Genomic DNA, 19,581 nt, shown 5'->3' with positions numbered 1-19,581 from the left:
GTTTTCTGACCCATTGGGCGTGTTGGTCAAGTTATCTCCTCTTAACTTCTGTGGAGATCTTCTAATTCCGCGATCTTTCACAAAGACTTGACTCAGATGTGGTACTTTGGGCTTAGAGAGCGTATTGTCAGTATGAAAACACTTTGTTTCATGTTGATTGGTCAAATATCCGAGGACGAGGGATGGGACCGTCTTCACACTAAAGATCTGCCACTAATAATTTACCGAAACTGTACCAATAATGTCTAATACAGAGTGAGCGCTCACCTTCCACGAACAATCTGTGATTTCCTCCTCCGGAAACATGTGACGTCTATAGTTTAATTAATTAGGTCAACGGTTCTACTCAAAAAACATGATATAGTTGGAATGTTCCTTCCAAAAGTAAGAAATGTAAAATGCAATGTATTCAGACCGGCTCAGCTTGTATCGCCTCAGGGGGGCTCGGTTCATGTCACTGTACAGAGTGAGCAGGGCAGTCGAGTAAAACGCTTCTGTGAGGCTCAGGCTCTGGCTCAGGCTCCGGCTCCTCTCGTGTTAAAGTCAGTCACTGTTGGCTTGAACAAACACGTCACAGTTTAAGCCCAGTTTTAGTCCACAAGCCTGATGCAAACGCTGCATGTTCCAGAGCCACACACGTCACTCCCTCTGTTTTCAAATTCAGCCGCGAACAGTGAAGCGTCTTTTCAAATGTTACGGAGGCTGATTGTTTGGAAAATCTTGAAATGTTGAAACAAACCACTATGTGAAACAATAAGTCGCCCTGGAAACCACTGGCTCAGCACGACTTCGAGCATCTCACCAGAAATGACTCCCATCCTTGTTTGGACCTCAGGAATAATAATATCAACATTCATTTAAAGGCCTTATATTTGGAGCTAAAGTGTGTCCAGAAAACGCTCTTCCTGCAGGGGGTGATCAAAGAGAGGACTTGTTTTTGATGAAGAAACGTCACAACACAGTTTAAAGCTCTAAAAGTCGATTCAGCAGGATATGTCTGGATCAGATCCTGCTCTTCTGTTGGAATAGTATTATTTGTATGGTGTGTATGTAAAGAAGCTTCAAATAAGGAAGGGGTTTTATTTGATGATGAAAAAAGGAGACTTTGAATGTAAAAAAACATTTAAATAAGTTATTAAACATGGCTGCACGGCACGAGAAGAAATGGCCTTGAATATAACGATATTTTCTTTACGATGCTTAATCATTCCAACACGGTACGCTCCAAATACATGTATCGTCGGAACTTTTCAAACAATACGACTCTAAAATCGAGATAAATGGCGAAAATCTGGATTCAGCTGGACTTTTGCACATTTTGAAATCCCAGTCTTTTTCTGTTTTAGGCTGTGTCTACAAAACAATGTGCAGATCTCCGTGTTTTTACGATACAGATATTGTGATAATGATAATTTTGCAGTCCTACTTCAGATGTTGATTTTTTTTTTGCGGGATTCCATTAATTCAAGACATTTCCTCATGTATATTCTCTCGTTTCAAAATCCAAGTTCTCGTCCAATAAGCTCAGACTGTTCATGTTCCTACCTCTCAAAACAACAAGGGTCCGTCGACTCCAAAGCTTTGTGCAAGAGCAATAAAGTGTCTTCTCTAACACCACGATCATTACGCTTTGCCAACCAACGTTTTACTTCAGGCGAGACGCAGCGGAAAAGGCAAAAACAACATCTTAGATTTAATGTCTACCACGTAAACTCTCCCTTTAGTGACGTTTTGTCGACTTCCCATTACGTCATTACGTCGCCTCCTTCCACAAAAACATGACACGCTTTAGACAAGATAAACTCAAAATGGTGTCCCCATTTCCCCCAGGCCAGTAGTATTAAGTGTAGTGGGTTGCTTTTCTCCAAATGTGGTTTTCATTCCACTCTTGTAACAACATCTCCACTTTAGTCACTCCTACAGACTCTACTTTACAGGCTTGGGCTCAACATTGAAGGGATTTTTCAATAATTCCTGATTTATTGATGTTTGAACTCCCCCAAAAGACGAGGAGAAATTAGAATTTTTACAGCTCTATAGAAAACGAAACGACATTAAACCTGGTTCTATCCATTATTTAGATTTTGCTTCTGGAAATGTGGGCTATTTTGCCAGATTTTTATGTTGTACTTAAAGGGACTATACAGAGTTTAAGTATTTTCCTCCCCCTACATGTTCCAGCCATGTCTTAATGTGTAGAATGAGCTCAGACCTGTTCACCACAACTGCCTCTAAAATCCTGCACTGTCACTCAGAAAGGTGTTCATTCGGGTCTGAAGTGCCGTCATGCACGAGCTTAATATAGAACCTGCAGTTACACATAAGACCTGAGGTGGCAGCAGTGAGCATAAAATGACCAACTTGCTTCTCTTTAAAGCTGCCCTCAGCTACTCATTTTTTCCAGCCCAGAGTGATTGCATTCCCACATTGCATCGCTAGATTCACAGCCTTCGAACAGAGAGCTAACTTAGTCCCGCAGAACCAGACAAGCTCTACACCTCCCCCACCTCACCCCCAACACCCCCCTCACCATGTAAACAGAAAAAAGGTTCAGAGAGCGCAAATGTTTGAAGTAGCAGTTAGCGGCTACCACAGTCAGAGTTTAGCATTAGCGGCTACCACAGTCAGAGTTTAGCATTAGCGGCTAGCACAGTCAGAGTTTAGCATTAGCGGCTAACACAGTCAGAGTTTAGCATTAGCGGCTAACATAGTCAAAGGTTAGCATTAGCGGCTAACATAGTCAAAGGTTAGCATTAGCGGCTAACATAGTCAAAGGTTAGCATTAGCGGCTAACATAGTCAAAATTTAGCATTAGCAGCTATCAGTCAAAGATTAGCATTAGCGGCTATTATAGTCAAAATTTACCATTAGCAGCTATCAGTCAAAGATTAGCATTAGCGGCTAGCATAGTCAAAGATTAGCATTAGCGGCTATCATATGATAATGATAGCCGCTAGACATCAAATGGATATCTCTACACGTATGTGTTTTCCATATTCACCTGCAGCGTCTCGCCTGAAGTATATACATTTAAATTTCCCACCAAAACACAATATTTGTTTTTACTTTCATGAAGCCATAGCACATCGATAAGCCCTAGTTTGCAGATTCAAACCAGGACTTGACCAATGTTACATTTTCAGACTAAACTTGGACCAAACTTGATCATTTTTAAGCTAAAAAGGAAGTGGACGAGCTTCTACAGGAAACAGTAGTCCATCCTTTCACAATAAAAGCTCCAGGGACCAAACACTTGTTCTCATTTTACTGAATAAACCACGTCTGTCTCTGTTGTGCCTTGGACCAACGAAAACCAGCTCTTGATGTTTTCTCTTTTGTGTAACGGTTGTAAAATAAAGGGAACAGATTGATTTATTTTTCTGTTTGAACGAAAAGCCACAGACGCAATAAATAATAAAGTATATTTTTGCTCATGTCTTGTCCTGTCTCCTTTGTGTGACTAGTTTGAGGGGTTGTCCTTTTTTTAATTTCAGAAGTGTATTTTAATGATATTTCACTGTAAGAGGTTTGAATTTGAAGTTATTTTACAGGGTTTCCGAGCATTAAAGAGGGGGGGTTTTGTGTTTTTTTTCAATCACATAGTACCAGTCTATAGCACACTGTAAATATGTCATACATTTGCTCTCACAAAATACTTGTACCAAACATCTTGGAATAGGCCTCTGTCTCTTTAACCCTTGTGAACATTTTTGTATATTTTGCAAGATTTTTTTTTTTTTCATTTGACCATTTTGTGAATTTCTGCAGAAAATGTTCTTTTGAGCCAAATTTTCCCGAATCCAGTGTTTGTTTTTCTCTCAGGTCTTTTATTTTGGAGATCTGCATTTTCTATACGTTCACCCCCTAGTGTACAAAAATGTATACACTTTTCAAACAGCTATAAAAAACACATACTTTCATCTTTTGTCATTTTTTTTCCTTTAGTTGCCATCGGGATGGCAACTAAAGGCGCTAAGCTAACCACCCAAGCCTCCGCTGGGTCACGGAACTGTCAAATACATATTAATATCAACTTTTATTTTGTTTTTACATCGTTTTCTGCAGTTGGATGAAATGACACATGCACAGGTTTGTGTGTGTGCTTGGTCCATAGGACAGGGGTTCTCAACCTGGGGTCGGGACCCCCAAGAGGGTCGTGAGACAAATTTGGGGGGTCGCCAAAGCATATAGATAAAAATGTATATTTTAATATTATTATGATGGTGTTGCTATTATACTAGGGTGCCATTATTTGTTCTAAATTTGATTCATTTTATTTTAGCCATTGTTTTGTCTTTGTTTTTTTTAGAATTATATAGGTTAATGTCCCTGTTTTTCCCATGGTCTGACCCAGGCGGGGGTCACGATCCTAATGAACTGTTATAATGGGGGTCGCGGCTCCAAAAGGTTGAGAACCACTGCCATTGGATATGTGGCATGGGCGATGTTGCAAAGTGGAGGCTTTTCTGTGAAGGCTGACTCTGAGGAGTTTGTGCCAAAGTAAGCGCTGCGTTTGTCTGATAGTATTGTTCACAACAACAGCTTCACGGCCGAGGGGCAGACACTGAACAGTGTGGAAAAAGCTGATGCCTGGATAACTCTCGCAAATGTTTGGACAAGCAACAGGGTTGTACCAGAGTGAAGGGAAGAGACAAGTCTGGAGAAATAAAGGAAACATCCACCTCAGCAGTGAAACATGGTGGTGCAGCATCAGGGCGTGGGCTCGTCGGGGCCAATGGAACTGTTCCCTTGTAGTCAGGGGCGTCGGACTGGGGGGGTAAAGGGTGCTGAGTACCCAGGGCCCAGTGCAGGGTGGGGGCCCTCAAAAGTGCTGCAAAAAGCGTTCTATATTGTACTTTCTAAGTTTCCTCATAATGGATGCTATAAGAATCAAACACAGCCGGGCTGAAATACAACGGTTGCTACACAGAATTTTAAACAAACAATAATGATGGATGAATTTCCGGGCCCTGACACCCCTTTAACCTCTTGACTCCCACCTGAACGGATCCCATTTTCTCCAGTTTGGCTTTACCCTAATCAAAAAGATGCTTGGGGAAAAAGCACCAAAACAGCCACAAAAAATGAGAAGAAAACAAGGATGTAAAACGCAAGAAAAATGTGACAAAAATTCAAACAAAGAGTGACAAAAATCAACAAAAATGTGACAAAAATCAACAAAATGTGACAAAAATTCAAACAAAGAGTGACAAAAAATCAACAAAAATTCAACAAAAATTCAACAAAAACTCAACGAAAAAATGACAAAAATTCAACAAGAATTCAACAAAAAGTGACAAAAAACTCAACCAAAATGTGACAAAAAATCTACAAAAATGTGACAAAAATTCAACAAAAATTCAACAAAAAAGTGACAAAAACTCAACTAAAAAGTGACCCAAAAAAAAAAAAAAAAAAATGGTCGACCAATTTTTTCACCTAGTTAGGCTATATACAATTATGTTATAATAGAAATTAAATGAACTGCACTGTAAAATTGTCACTGTTATGTGGTTAAAGAACATAAAATATGAGCGGGGTCCACCAAGATCATTTGTACCCAGGGCCCAGAATTAGGTGCTACGCCCCTGCTTGTAGTTATTGATGATGTGACTTGACAAAAGCAGCAGGATGAATTCAGAAGTGCCTCACAGTGCAGAGAAGCGTGCGGTCTGAAGCCGCCATATGGCATTAACCTCGCAACAGTATTGATATTGAAAAATGTGTCTTTTAATTTTAGTTCAGAAGTTTTTGTCTACATTTAGTCGACTTTTCATTAGTAATATTTATTCTAATCATATATTATCAAGCTCCTCTGCTTCATGGAGATGAACAAAGCTCGGAGCTGTTCCTTTGGCAGAGCATTTACATGATATGAGACTCATGGGACGTTTGGATGATTTTAGCCTCTGCTTTTCATTTTTATTTAGTCAGATTTGAGTTGACGGATATATTTATATTTAGTTTATTTATATTTATATATATATTTAGTTTTAGTTTTAACCTTGCAATTTCCCAGCCTTTTTCTCCTGAACTGCGCACCACTTTTAGTTTTATTTAACCTCTTTTAGTTTCGACTTCTTGTAACACTACACATTCTCCATTCATTACAAACCGGAACTTCCCAAGACGTTACGCCAATTTTCCCCCCAAAACCAAAACTAAAACCTTTCTCTCTCCCCCCCGCTCTCCTCGCGCAGCACCGCGTCTGTCCACCAGGTGTCGCCCCACCCCCCTCTCTCTCCTCACCGCCTCTCCTCCTGCGCGCGTGCGGCTCAGACAAGAAAAGAGCTCGAGACGGTGGCGCGTGCGGCAGTCAGACGGAGGCGCGAGGACCGACTCGAAGGGATTTACTCACCTTTTCCATTTCCACACATTTGTATTTGTCCAGAATCGATAAAGAAGCGGAAAATGTGCAGGATTTCCCGGATTCTGCTGCTGCTCCTTCCAGGTGAGCTCACGTGAAACGCGTTTATCTCCCCGCAGAAGGATGAGGAGGATGTGTTCGGTGTTTGCGTGATCATTCCGCGGTGGAAATGCGTGAGTTGTTGTGGGAATAGAGGCTGATCAAACATGGCTGTTTCATGTGGGCACTGGTTCATTTACATAACTTCAGCATAATCAGGCCCAGTTCCTGACCCACTTTGGTCCATGTTAGTCCTGGTTCTGGATGATTTAGGTTTTAGTCCATGAATAAAACAAGAAAATACGCGACGCTTCATACGTTTATCCTTAAAGTGTAACTCCGCGAACTGTCCCTGACTTCATGTGGCAGTGAGTCATTTGAACGCTAAGGACAGTGTTTCGCAGGTTGAGATTCCAGAGGCTTGATTGAATTTGATGAGCCTCGTGATCCTGTTTTGGAGATTCTCGTTCCACAATGTAATCACGGGGGAACTGATGACGTTTAGCGTGTGTGCAGTGACCTCACGTGCTCTGATCAGGTCAGGCCTGTGTGCCATTGGGCAAGACAAGGAAGGTAAATAGTTCATGACATTTGGTCCAAGTCTTCACCCCTCTCTGTCTCTCTTAGGCCGGGGACGGTTAAACGAGTCAGTCTGTTGAGGCAGGACTATCGGTATTGAGAAAAATGAAATGATCAAATGCAGGCAATGAAAAAACATATTTTTAGATCCACGTTTTGATGCTGTTGATCCAGGGCAGGGGCGGACTGGCCATATGTCCATTCTGGAAGAGCACAGAAGGGCCACCGGTCCCGCCTCAACCGAGCTTTACCCAAATCTAAAAGCTAAAAAGAAAAACATCAAAATAGCGAGAAAAAGAGGATGAAAAGTCAACAAAAACGTGACAAAAACACGTGACGAAAAGCTTCCATCACTTTTGTAGGTCTTAGCTTTCAAATGAGGCGTTACATTGTTGCTCTCCAGTCGAGAAGCTTTTAGATTTGGGTAAAGCCCAGTATAAAAAAACATGAATCTGAAAGGAATTCCGTGGAGTATGGTGCACCACAAGGTTCAGTTTTGGGACTATTATTATTTATTATTTATATGAATGATTTTGCTTCTGTTTCTACGACCGCCTTTCCCGCTCTTTTTGCTGATGATCAAAAGAACACTAATAAAAAGCCGAACTGGGGAAAATGCACTCGTTAATGTTAAGGCGGGCGGTTAGAGGTTAACCTCTTAACTCCCACCTGAACGGATCCCATTTTCTCCAGTTTGGCTTTACCCTAATCAAAAAGCACCAAAACAGCCACAAAAAATGAGAAGAAAACAAGGATGTAAACGCAACAAAAAATGTGACAAAAACTCAACAAAATGTGACAAAAATTAAAAAACAAAAAGACAAAAATTAAAAAAAAAAAAGACAAAAATTCAACAAAAATGTGACAAAAATTAAACAAAAATGTGACAAAAATTCAACAAAAAAATGACAAAAATTCAACAAAAAAATGACAAAAATTCAACAAAAAAATGACAAAAATTCAACAAAAATATGACAAAAATTCAACAAAAATGTGACAAAAATGAACTAAAAAAACCCCAAAAAGGTGACACAACACAGCAACGATGCAAGGAAAATATCAGTTTTGTGGGTCTTAGCTTTCAAATGAGGTGCTACACAGGCCTATATAATAACCTAAGAGGACAGAATGCCTTTGGTTTAGGCGGGGGGTAAGAGGTTAAAGGGGCTGGAAGCAAGTTCGCCATTTTATACTCACTACTGCCACCTCAGGCCATATGTGTAACTGCACCTTCTATATTAAGCTCGTGCATGACGGCAATTCGGGCCGAAGTGACACATTTTTGAGTGACCGTACAGGATTTTAGAGGCAGTTGTGGTGAACAGGTCTGAGCTCATTCTACACATTAGGACATGGCTGGAACATGTAGGGGGAGGAAAATACTTAATTTTAACATTTTTAAACTCCTTATAGTCCCTTTAAAATATGTATTTGTGGAAGTCACGATTATGCTCATTTGGGCCAGGCTGGTCAGAGTCCAGGGCTGTTTTTCAGTCCCAGTCGCCCCTGATCCAGGGACAGCATTAAAGTAACAGTTCACCGTTTTCCTATACGGAGATATGTCCTGACCTGAGCTTAGACGAGTTGATGCGTACCTAAGCTACTCAGCTCAGGTCAGAACATATCTCAGTGTGTAAAAACTGTGGCCTGTTCCTTTAAAGGGAGTGACTTGGTTGTTTTCATTTCCCGACCTTTTTTTCCCCCCATTTTTTGCCAAATTCCTTGACATAGAAAAACCGGATGTTGTAAATCTGCACACGTCCCACACATATATTTGAGTATAGGTTTATGGTAAGAAGTATCGTTCAGGTGTCGGTATCGAAAACCAATGATCATTAAAGCGCCAGTATCGGGGGAAAAAGTAACTGTACTCAGCCCTCGTTACCCTACACCTCGCCCGATCATTCATTCAGTGCCATTTCCGTCCCGTGTGATCTGTGCACCATCTGGGCACCCGTACATGAGCCCCCTGCCCTGGGCTCGGCTTTCCCACACGGGCCAACCCTGTCAGCTCAGGCGTCTAGATCTTACAACTGTTTTCAAACTCATTGATATGGGGCTATTATACAGCATTCGGGTCTAAACTAAACTAAACTACAACTAGTACTAGTCTACTCAAGATTATGTCACGCTGAAAACGAAAGGGAAACTGTGCAACACATGACAATCAGCTGGTTCATTTGTTCAGGAACTCTTTTGTAATGATAGTGAATTCATGAGAGAATATCTTATTATAGAAGATCTTTAATAATGTTCAGACCAGTGTTCTTCCTTTAGATAGGGCTAATAATATTCTTTTGCCTATCACTTTAAAATTATTATTAGTATTTCTAAGCGCCTTTACTTACCATCAAAGGATCAACTGTTTTTTGAGGTTTTCACTGCAGATTGAACCGTATCCATGGCTACGTATAGATTCCATTACGAAAACCTATATCCGAAATTCCAAAAAACTGTAATAAAATTGATCCTGAAGCATCATAGGAGCCACCGGGATGGAAAGGGTCAAACTCATCACCCTCACAGCTGCTGCTGGGTCACTGAACGGTCAAGTACACACTAATGTGAACTTAAAAAGTTGCATTGTGCAGCTTTAAAGAAGAACTAAGTCACTTGTTTGCCTTAATAAACCCTCCCCGTAGTCCCTGTGGGGGTGATACAAGTGCTAATTGGGTGATTGGGGGGTCTTTCATCTCCCCCTGGTGTGTCTGGCCAGAAAACCACAATTGCAACTTCCAGCACCAAGTCAGAGGCGCAATACACACTAATGGAATCACGAAGATGAAGCTAACAGGCTAACAGGCAAAGCTAACTGCAGGCTAATGTCACTTTAGCAGTATTTACAGTAAAAAAAAAGTTGTGGCACGATGTACAATATCCCTTTCTCCCGCTGTCTTTTCTGTCAATGTAGTATTTACTTAACAAAAACAATCTACGACACCTGCAGTGGCGCTTATGGCCTCTAGGGGCATGAGTTACTTCAATCAATCAATCAAAGCTTTATTTGTAGAGAGCTTTTCATACAAGGTTATAGTGCAAAGTGATTTACAGATTAAAAACCACCCACCCATGCAAATAGAAGCTGACAATGACCCTCATATTCACCCCACAGAAACACCACACCCCCACCAGGCACCCACCGGACACTCCCGGGGCAGAGGAAAGAAATACAATAAGATCAATAAAAAGAAATATGAAGCAAACTGATAACCAATATAATAAGTTAATTATAATCATAAATCATTATAAAAGACAGGTCTTGAGCCTGTTCTGAACGTTCTCTGCGGCCCTGAGTTGTAGTAATATAAAAGTAATAGTAATAGCAAGTTTACAAAGTGAGGAGAGCTAGAGTGAACCCCCCCTGGACCCGCCACCTTAACGTGGTGGAGGGGTTTGAGTCCGAATGATCCTGGAGCTCTGTTGTCGGAGGCTTCGTGCCCCTGTAGGGTCTCCCAGGAACAGGTCCTTGGTGACGGGTCAGACAAAGAGCGGTTCAGAAGCCCCTCATGAGAGACCAACAGGCCCGGTTTGAATCGTGAGGCCGTCCTTCTGACCCACCACCTGCAGGAGGAGCCATAGGGGCTGGTGCAGTGTGATTTGGCCCGGAAACGGACAAGTGGAAGAAAACGGATGAAATTTAAAAGTAAATGATCAAACTCCTCCCCCTCCCTCCTGATTGGACCTGACAGGCTGGTTCACAGGAAAAGCTTGTCTCATTTGTCGACGCAGGAGGATACTAGACTCTGATTAGTTAAGTAAGGATATAGGCTATATATATTTTTACAAAAAATGATAAATATATATTATTACTCACTTTACATTAAAATGTGATTTTGCACATTTGATCACATTTGTAAAACATTTAGACTTCCAGACTGTCACTTTAATTGCAGTATTTCCCTCTGATTGATGGAGCCTCTAAAGCGTGACCCTTGTCTCTCCCTCAGTGCTCTCCGGCCCGTGCTGCGTTCAGGGCGTCCTCCGAGTGTCGGTGACGCCGGCCGCTCCCCTGTTCCCCCTGGGCTCGCGCTCTCAGCTGGTGTGTGAGGTTCAGGGCTGCTCCGGAGCCGCCCGCATCGTGTGGGCGCAGCTTGAGGACCGGCCTCTGACCGCCAGCGTCAGCGCCAACGCCACGCACTCCAGCGCCACCTTCCACCCCGTGGGCAGGGAACACGAGGGGGCGCTGCTGTGCAAGGCCAGCTGCGGAGGACAGATGCAGCAGATCAAGAGCAACGTGCAGGTCTACTGTGAGTATAAGAACTCTTCTGCTTATGGGCCGTTTAAATAATCCACTGTGGGGCGTGAACGTTAGTCTGCCCAACATTAACTAAAGATCTCCAAGGATCAAAAGTCCTACATTTCAGAAACACAGCAAAGACTTAGGCTGACACTTCATGCTGATTCATACCCATCCGTCTTTTTTCCCCATCTGGACCTAATCGATATCAGTGATTTTTGAAAAGAGCTCAGTCAGAGCTGAGAACAAATGGAGACTTACCCATTTTTGTTTTGGAATCAGCTGATTTTTGTCTTTCAAACAAGCTCCCTCTGAAATCCCTGTCACAGTTCAACACTGACACATGTAGAAGCATCATGCAGACATCGCTCCACCTTTATTAGATATAATTCTATGACCGGAACCTTTACTATAGTAATAAATGTTTAACTATAGAGAGATAAAACAAATTACATCAAATGAAATGACTTAAATATGGGCCTATATGGGCCAACCCCTTTCATACTGGTATTGGACCCCAAAAGTCCATATCAGTCAGGCCCTACTTTTTGTATCTATATTTTTAATAATATATATAATTGCATAATATATATTATCAAACTATTTATATATACCTTTGTAAGAATAGTGAATTGTGACTGTCTGTTGCATATTACATGTAGTTTAACAAATAGCCGTTCACATGCAAGACGTTTTGGATTTAGTCTTGACATTTTTAAATTGAACTGGTCCCCCTGAACAGCTGGAGGAGGTGTGCTTGGATGGGGAAGTCTGGGCGTCTCACACTGCTGCCGGGCCCCCCGGGTAAAGCGGAAGGACATGGATGTGGGGCTGTGCAATTAAGCAAAATTCAATTACGATTTCAAAAGTGACACCAAAGCGCAGAAAGTGGGTCCTGCGTGGTTTGTGTAAGTGCGGCTCACAGTGATGAACTGTTGTATTTGTCGCGTAAAGAATAAAGTAATGATAACATGTAGCTCTCGAGATGACACTACTAAGTGCTCACCTTCAGCTGAAAGGAGAACGGGCTGGTTGTTGCAGAAAAGTCTAAAACTGGAGAAGAAGTGGCCGGCTATCTAGCGCCCAAGATTGGCAGCTGCGTGTGGACCTGGGAAAGCAGCTAAAGTTCCCAGGCCACATTACAGAAACCAAACTACGACCGGACCTGGTGATGTTTTCCGATTCCACTAGACAAGTCATAATGTGGGAACTGACAGTCCCTTGGGAGGAGAACATGGAGGATGCACACGAGAGAAAGCTGGCCAAGTATTCTGAACTGGTGGAGCAATGTAGGAGCAAAGGGTGGCGTGCACAGTGTGATCCAGTGGAAGTAGGTTGCAGAGGATTTGCCGGACGTTCCATGAGTAAAGCTTTGCTTGGACTCGGGATGACTGGAGCAGCTAAGAAGAAAGCAATACACTCAATCACAGAAGCAGCGGAAAAAGTCACCAGGTGGCTTTGGTTAAAGAAGGCAAGCCCGTGGATTGGTGCTGCTGGGATGCAATCCGGGAATTGATCACTCCCGGATGGGTCACCTGGGTGAGGGGGTCTGATGTTGAAAGACCCGAAACCCCCAATGACCCCAGGAACATCACTGATGATGCATCCCAGTGCATCCTTGAGATGTGTGTTTAAACCAAACTCTTCTTCAGGAGCAGATCTCACAAACTCAGCTCAAAGCTAACTCCTGTTATTTCATGCCACTGGGACCATTGTTTTTGGAGTTCCTGGCACAGGCTTTGGCCCAACATAAACTAACAACTGTATGATGATGTCATGGGGCCAGGGATGTCTCTAATAGAGCATTGGTTCCCAAAGTGGGGTCTGGGGCCCCCTGGGGGACCTCAGAAGCACTGCAGGGGGACCCCAAAACATTTCTATAAATGAAGTGCAGTGAACAAATTGGATTTTGAAAGGAAATGTATATGTATTTGCTCAAATGTGCTGCACTTGAGACAGTTTTTGGCCTACAGATGCACTGTTAGATCATTCAAATTAGGGGGGCCCTGAAGGATTTTCGGATTGATAAGGGGGATGTGATGACCCGGACTTTGAGAATGGCTGTAATAAGAAATTAACTGTCCAAAGAAAATATTTTGCATTGTTTTTTTTTTAATCATAATCATCTGAATAATCGTGGTTTCAAGTATTACTGAAATGATCGTGACTTTTATGTTTTCTAATAATCGAGCAGCCCTAGTAATATAAAGGCTAAAATGGACAATGTACAACAGTTTCATAATTGCAGCATTTTAAGCCCCTTTACAAAACAACAGTAAAGCAGCAGATATTATAGCTCCATCTGCTTCTAAAAGCCTTTCAGGTCTATTGCGTTATGTCTAGGCCTGTAAAAGGCCTCTGTAACAGCGAAATGCCAGCACTGTAGATGTAACTTGGAGCTTTTCTCTGCTGTTATTATGTTTTTAGCGATGTGGAGAAAACAACAATGCTCTTTGATGAGGAGCGGTTTAAAGGCGTCCAGTGACTCAGACTCATTCAGCTGGGTGACTGAGTTTCTCCTCAAAGCTCCCTGTGTCCTTTGTGAAGAGGGACTTGTCTGTAAAACACATCCAGTTCCCCCACCACTAAACTAGGACAAAGCCAGTCCCCACAAAAAAAGCACTTGAGGAGAAGTGTCAATGAGGCTCTGAAAGATTTCATTCATGAAGAGACTCCTTCATTGCGTCCCAATAAGACAGACTCACTTCACTTCTAATGCTCCTTCCACAGTAAATCCACCACTGTAGCTTCTGTTCATTATGTAAAGTTTTCTTACATTAGTGAAAACCATTCAAACCGATCCTAGCGATGGTGAGTGAAGCTGTGCGACGCTTCCACACTTTCCTGCTAAAGTCTTGTAAAGATTTGGAGCTTCAGAACTGCTTCATTCTATTTGGACAAAGACCTCTTGTGTCTGTGTAGCTCTCAGTCGTTCCAGAGTTGTCCATGTGTGTGCTGTGCCAGTATTTCTGTTCTCCTTGTGTCCGGGAGCCCCTTTATCCAAGACATGCTCAATAGGCTAATCCTCCATTGCTTTGTTTCTCCTCAGCGTTGCCGTCGGCTCCTGAAGTCTCTGGTCCGACGTCGGTCCTGGTCGGAGCCCAGTCGTGGCTGGTGTGTTCGGTCAGAGACATGTTTCCTCCGGAGCTGCTCACGTTGGACTGGCTCAGAGGAGACCAGCTTCTACTCCGGACAAACGGGGAGCCAGGGTCCGCGGTGGTGCGCTCCCAGCTGGACTTCACCCCACAAACGCCAGGCTCGGAGCGGGACTCGACTCTGGAGTACATCTGCAGGGCCTGGATGGACTTATCTGCACTCAGTCCGGACCAGAGGAGCAGAGAGATCAGAGAGACCAGAGTCCAGCTGCAGCTGCTGTGTGAGTGACAGAAATGTACTGATAATATAATAATACTCATACATTTCATTCACTTAAGGCGAGACACGGCAGGTGAAAGTATTGATGTTTCACGCAGTGGTCGAAAAGGAGATTTGTATCTATTTTCCTCCCTTTACATCTTAGTTTTCATGTCAGATATAAAAATGATGATGTTTATTTGATGATGTTTTGTCTGCGAGGTGGGGGCGACCCGGAAGTAGAAAGGCCGTCTTTCCCGCGGGTTTTCATTCATAAACATTGACAGATTTGACATCCACGTGTCCTGCTAAGGGGCCCCGTGATGACGCTTTCACCCAAATATGGTGTTTTTCCTCCTACGAGACGCTGGAGCGGAAAAGTGGAAGAACGGGCCGAGCATGCGCACTCGCTACAAAACTTTAGGGCTGGTTTTCTCTGAATGAGAGAAGCCGCACTCGGGCAGAGCCTGAGCCCTTATAGAAGCTCCCACAGACTCCAAACTTTACAGGCTGAGACACAACAAGGTTTTGAAGGTTTTTTCAGAGGGATTTTTTAATATCTAATTCCAAGCCTGATTTATTCAGCGTTGAAACCAAAAAAACAGGCGGAATTTGAGTTTTTACAGATTTTTTTTTATTAGTTTATTGAAAAACTAAACAAAATATCCAAAATCCCCTCTGAAAAAATCGGAGTTACTAATATGTCAATACATTTTTTATTTTTTATTTTTTATTTTTTTGATTTCGTTGCCCAAAATATCGGGAATTTTGGCAATTTTAATGCTCAAAATGCCTTATTTTTATGTGAAAACATAAAATGACTGTGATGTTCAGCAAAAGCTTCAAATTGACATCTCTACATTTATTTTTTTTCCCTATTCACCTGCAGTGTCTCGCCTTAAAGGGACTATACATAAGTTTAACCACAAATAAATATATACAAATTTAAAATGTCTTCCTCATACACGCTCCAGCAATGCCCTGGTGAGCAGAACGTGCCCGCGATTGCCTCTATATGTCTGTAAATGTACTTGAATAGAGAGTGCCTCGGGGTGATCAAGCAAACAGCGTAATGACGTCAGGTGTAGTGTTAGCTATAGTGTTAGCTCTCTTCATCAGAAACTCTGAAGCTGCTGAGCGAGCGCTAACTTTGGAAGGATGGATTTAGCAGAGGGTAAGAAGAGACCGGCTTCAACCACCGGAGAAACTCCAGCCCAGACCCCAACTAACAAAAAGGAACAAAGAGTTTATTTCAGTGCGACAAAAAGGGTGAAAGTCACGTCTGATCAGCGTAGTCAAAGAACCAGAGTAAACATGGGAAAATGTTGAGAGAATCACTGGGTTTGACCAAACACTCACAGTTGCTGTCATTTTTGCTTGAAAGGTAAGAAATTATTCCTAAACGTTGGGGAAAAGTGTTGATGCTTTCAAAACAGCGGCCTCTGTGCATGTTTTGTACAAACTTCACTGAACAACAAGACAACAACAACAACAACAAGACATAAAATAATCACAGTTTGAAGTTACACAGCTGCATCAAGCTTATCATTGAGGCTGCAGTTAAGTGTGTGGCCTGAGGGGGCAATTGCGAGAAAACTGACAAACTCCACATCGCCCCTTTAAGGCGAGACGCTGCAGGGGAAAACATTCATTTTTTTACAAAGTGGTCATTTTTTTTAGCTCGTTTTCTTCTTAGAGAGAGTAGATGCAAGTTGGTCATTTTGTGCTCACTACTGCCACCTCAGGTCTTATATGTAACTGCAGTCTCTATATGACTGGAACATGTAGGGGGAGGAAAATACTTGGTTTTAACATTTCTAAACTCCGTATAGTCCCTTTAGCATCTTCGTTTTAATGTCCGAGTACAAAAAGAGACCAAACTTTCCTTTTGTTGAGTCGCGCTGTAGATTTCCAGGAAGTAGCTCCACCATGGCTGTCCCGGTCATCTCTGGTCTTTCCCAGGCTTTTTCATTCCCACATACTGACATGTTTGGTATCCACGTGTAGCACTAAAGGCTGTGACCGAGAAGACGCTGTCATCCAAATATGGTCATTTCCTTTGAGGGAGACAGCATCGGCGGAAGACGGGAGAAATATACACAGGGTCACATGTGCAGACAGTGATTCAACTTTAGGGACGTTTTCCCATTTTCATTCCACTCACGCAACAACATGGAGCAGCGGTTAACGCTCATTTATTAGTTTAACCACTGATTAGCTTATTCATAAACTAATCAAGATCCAAAATACATCTGAGCAAATCTTTGTTATTAGTAAATCAACAAAATAAAACAGTAAAGTCAAACCCGGCTCAAGCCATTATTTAGATTTCATTGAGTTTTTTGAATGAAAACATAAAATGGCAGAAAACTTGCAAGACATTTTCTTCCTGATATTTATATCAGTAAAGTTCAGCAAAAGTTTCAAATTGATATTTAGAGGATCAAATTAAATGGCTAAATATATCACACTGGGTCAAACTGTTAAGTCGCACTGTCCGTGGGTCAGGATGTCCAGTCGTAGCCTTGACCGTGGTGCTCAGACTCTCAGCCACTGAATGATTCACCTCAGAGAGGGTAGAGGGTATTTATCCCTCTACTGGGACAGATTTGAATGGTAACTTCTCCAGTATAATAATATATAAATATAAATAATAAAACTAAGAGAATAAACATAAATATAGCCGCAAGCGGCGATTAGCGGCCCTCGCCGACCGCCCTGCCCCCTTTGGTCTCCCTCAATCAAAATTTACGGTATTGCTACTGCCTTTATGTTTGTTTTTTACGTTTTTTCCCGAGGGTCTTAGTTTTAGGATTTTTGGAATGCGCTAATGTGCCCTCTCGGTATCTGACAAAGTTTTTGTCAGAAAAAAACTAAAACTTGTTTAATAATACTGAGAACCCTGCTCTTAATTTATACATTATACAGAGAAAAATGTGAACACCACGTTCCAAATTATTATGCAAATGACATTTTTCTCTGATTTCCTAAATTGTCAACTCAAATGAAAGTCTTTAACTGGTCGAGGATCATTTAAATGTGGTTGAAAAAATCTCCCAGTGAAAACAGTATTTATTTCAAAAATAAATATAGTAAAAAAAACTCAATCCACTGTTCCAAATTATTATGTAACTCATCGTTTCAATGCATTTTAAAGCTTGTAATTAACTGAAAATGGTCATTTGTTGTATGTGTAGCATTAGGAGGTCATATTTACTGAAATCAAATCCTATTTCAATCAAAAACATCTCAATAGGTCAAGTTATATTTCACCATAGGAGCTTCTTTGAGCAGCTTCAAAATTCTTAAATCCATTAAACTTGTGAGTTCTTGGACAGTTTCTGCTTGGATTTCTTTGCAGGATGTTAGAATAACCTCCCAGAGCTGCTGTTTGGATGAAAACTGCCTCCCACCCTCATAGAAGTTTTTCTTGTTGAGGCTCCAAAGGTTCTCAATAGGGCTGAGGTCAGGGGAGGATGGGGTCCACATCATGAGTTTCTCTCCTTTTATGCCCATAGCAGCCAGTGATTCTTTACAGCAGGACATGGTGCGTTGTCATGCATGAAGAGGATTTTGTTTGGGAAAACACGGCTCTTCTTTTTGTAGCATAGAAGACAGTGGTCAGTCAGAGAGAGGTCATTTTCACACCTTCAGGGATCCTAAAGGGGCCGACCAGCTCTCTCCCCATGACTCCGCCCCATACTTACTGACGTCACAGCTTTGTTGGGACATGGTGGCCATTCATCAACGATCCACTACTCCATTGATCTGACCATCCAGGGTTACACGGCCTCATCAGTGAACAAGACTGTTTGAAAATGAGTCTCATGTATTTCTGAGCCACTGCAGCCGTTTCTGTTCTTCAGCTTCAATGAACAGTTTAGGGGAGGCCGGATAGAAGGTTTATGCACAACTGCAGCCTCTGGAGGGTCCTACACCTTGGTGTTCGGGAGACTCCAGAGGCACCAGCAGCTTCAAATACCTGTCTGCTGCTTTGTAGCTGCTGTTCTATTCATCTGGTGTATTTGTCTGGCTGAAACCGTCCTCATTGTGCTTTTATCTGCACAAACACGAGTGTGTCTGAATCATCCCCAAATCTGTTATCAGTTCGATGATTACACTTCATCTTTCATGAAATATCGAAGGTTTTCATACCTAGACCAAGGCATTCAACTATTTCACGCTTTTCTTCAGCAGAGAGATCCTTTTTCTTTCCCATATTGCTTGAAAATGATGATCTGCTGAACAAAGCGTACCTTTTTGATACTGAAATACAATTTGCATAATAATTTGGAGCGTGGTGTATGAATTTGTATCACACTACACTGCGTTCCAAATTATTATGCAAATTGGATTTTTGTGTCAAAAAAGTAAAAAAAAAAACAATAATAATGAAACTCATGGATGGTGTCGTGTCTCGGGGCTCTATGAATCACTGACATAAATCTCAGAGACCTGGGATAATTAGTTTTCAGGTTAAGCCCAGTTAAGGGAAAAACTACTGAAAAAGGGTGTTCCACTTTTTTATGCAGATCATCATTTTCAAGCAATATGGGAAAGAAAAAGGATCTCTCTGCTGAAGAAAGGCGTGAAATACAGTGCCTCTCGTTAGTATTCACACACCTTGAACTTTTGCACATTTTGTCATGTTTACAACCCTAAACATAAAGATTTTATTTTTATTTTTTTACTGAACGTTCACACACAAGTAACAGACAACTGTGAAGTGAAAGCAAAATGATACATGATTCTGTTATTTTTTTAAAAAAAACAAAAGTGAAAAGTGGGACTTGCATAAGTATTCATACAGCATGAATTAATACTTTGTGGAACCTCCTTTTGCTGCAATAACAGCAGCAAGTCTCTTGGGGTCTGACTGTACAAGATTTGCACATCTAGAAACTGAAATTTTAGCCCATTCCTCTTTACAAAACAACTCCAGCTCTGTCAGATTTGAAGGAGAGCGTTTGTGAACAGCAGTTTTCAGATTATTCCACAGATTTTC

The 19,581-nt window shown here is 41.9% G+C and overlaps 1 protein-coding gene across 1 annotated transcript in view; it reads left to right on the top strand.

Annotated features, from left to right (window-relative positions):
- Window positions 1–4,696: 4,696 nt before the first annotated feature.
- The window catches only part of vcam1b (vascular cell adhesion molecule 1b), a gene marked incomplete at its 5' end in the record, with an annotated part of 36,811 nt that continues 21,926 nt past the window's right edge, over window positions 4,697–19,581 (top strand). The window contains 3 exons of the mRNA XM_079581142.1: window positions 4,697–4,754; window positions 10,933–11,232; window positions 14,272–14,598. Of these exons, the coding sequence (XP_079437268.1) occupies window positions 4,697–4,754; window positions 10,933–11,232; window positions 14,272–14,598 (685 nt within the window). The remainder of the gene's footprint in view (window positions 4,755–10,932; window positions 11,233–14,271; window positions 14,599–19,581) is intronic.

The sequence above is a fragment of the Gobius niger genome (genome assembly GCF_951799975.1).
Source record: "Gobius niger genome assembly, chromosome: 22".
Taxonomy (NCBI): Eukaryota; Metazoa; Chordata; class Actinopteri; order Gobiiformes; family Gobiidae; genus Gobius; species Gobius niger.
This window is presented reverse-complemented; position numbering and strand designations above follow the sequence as displayed.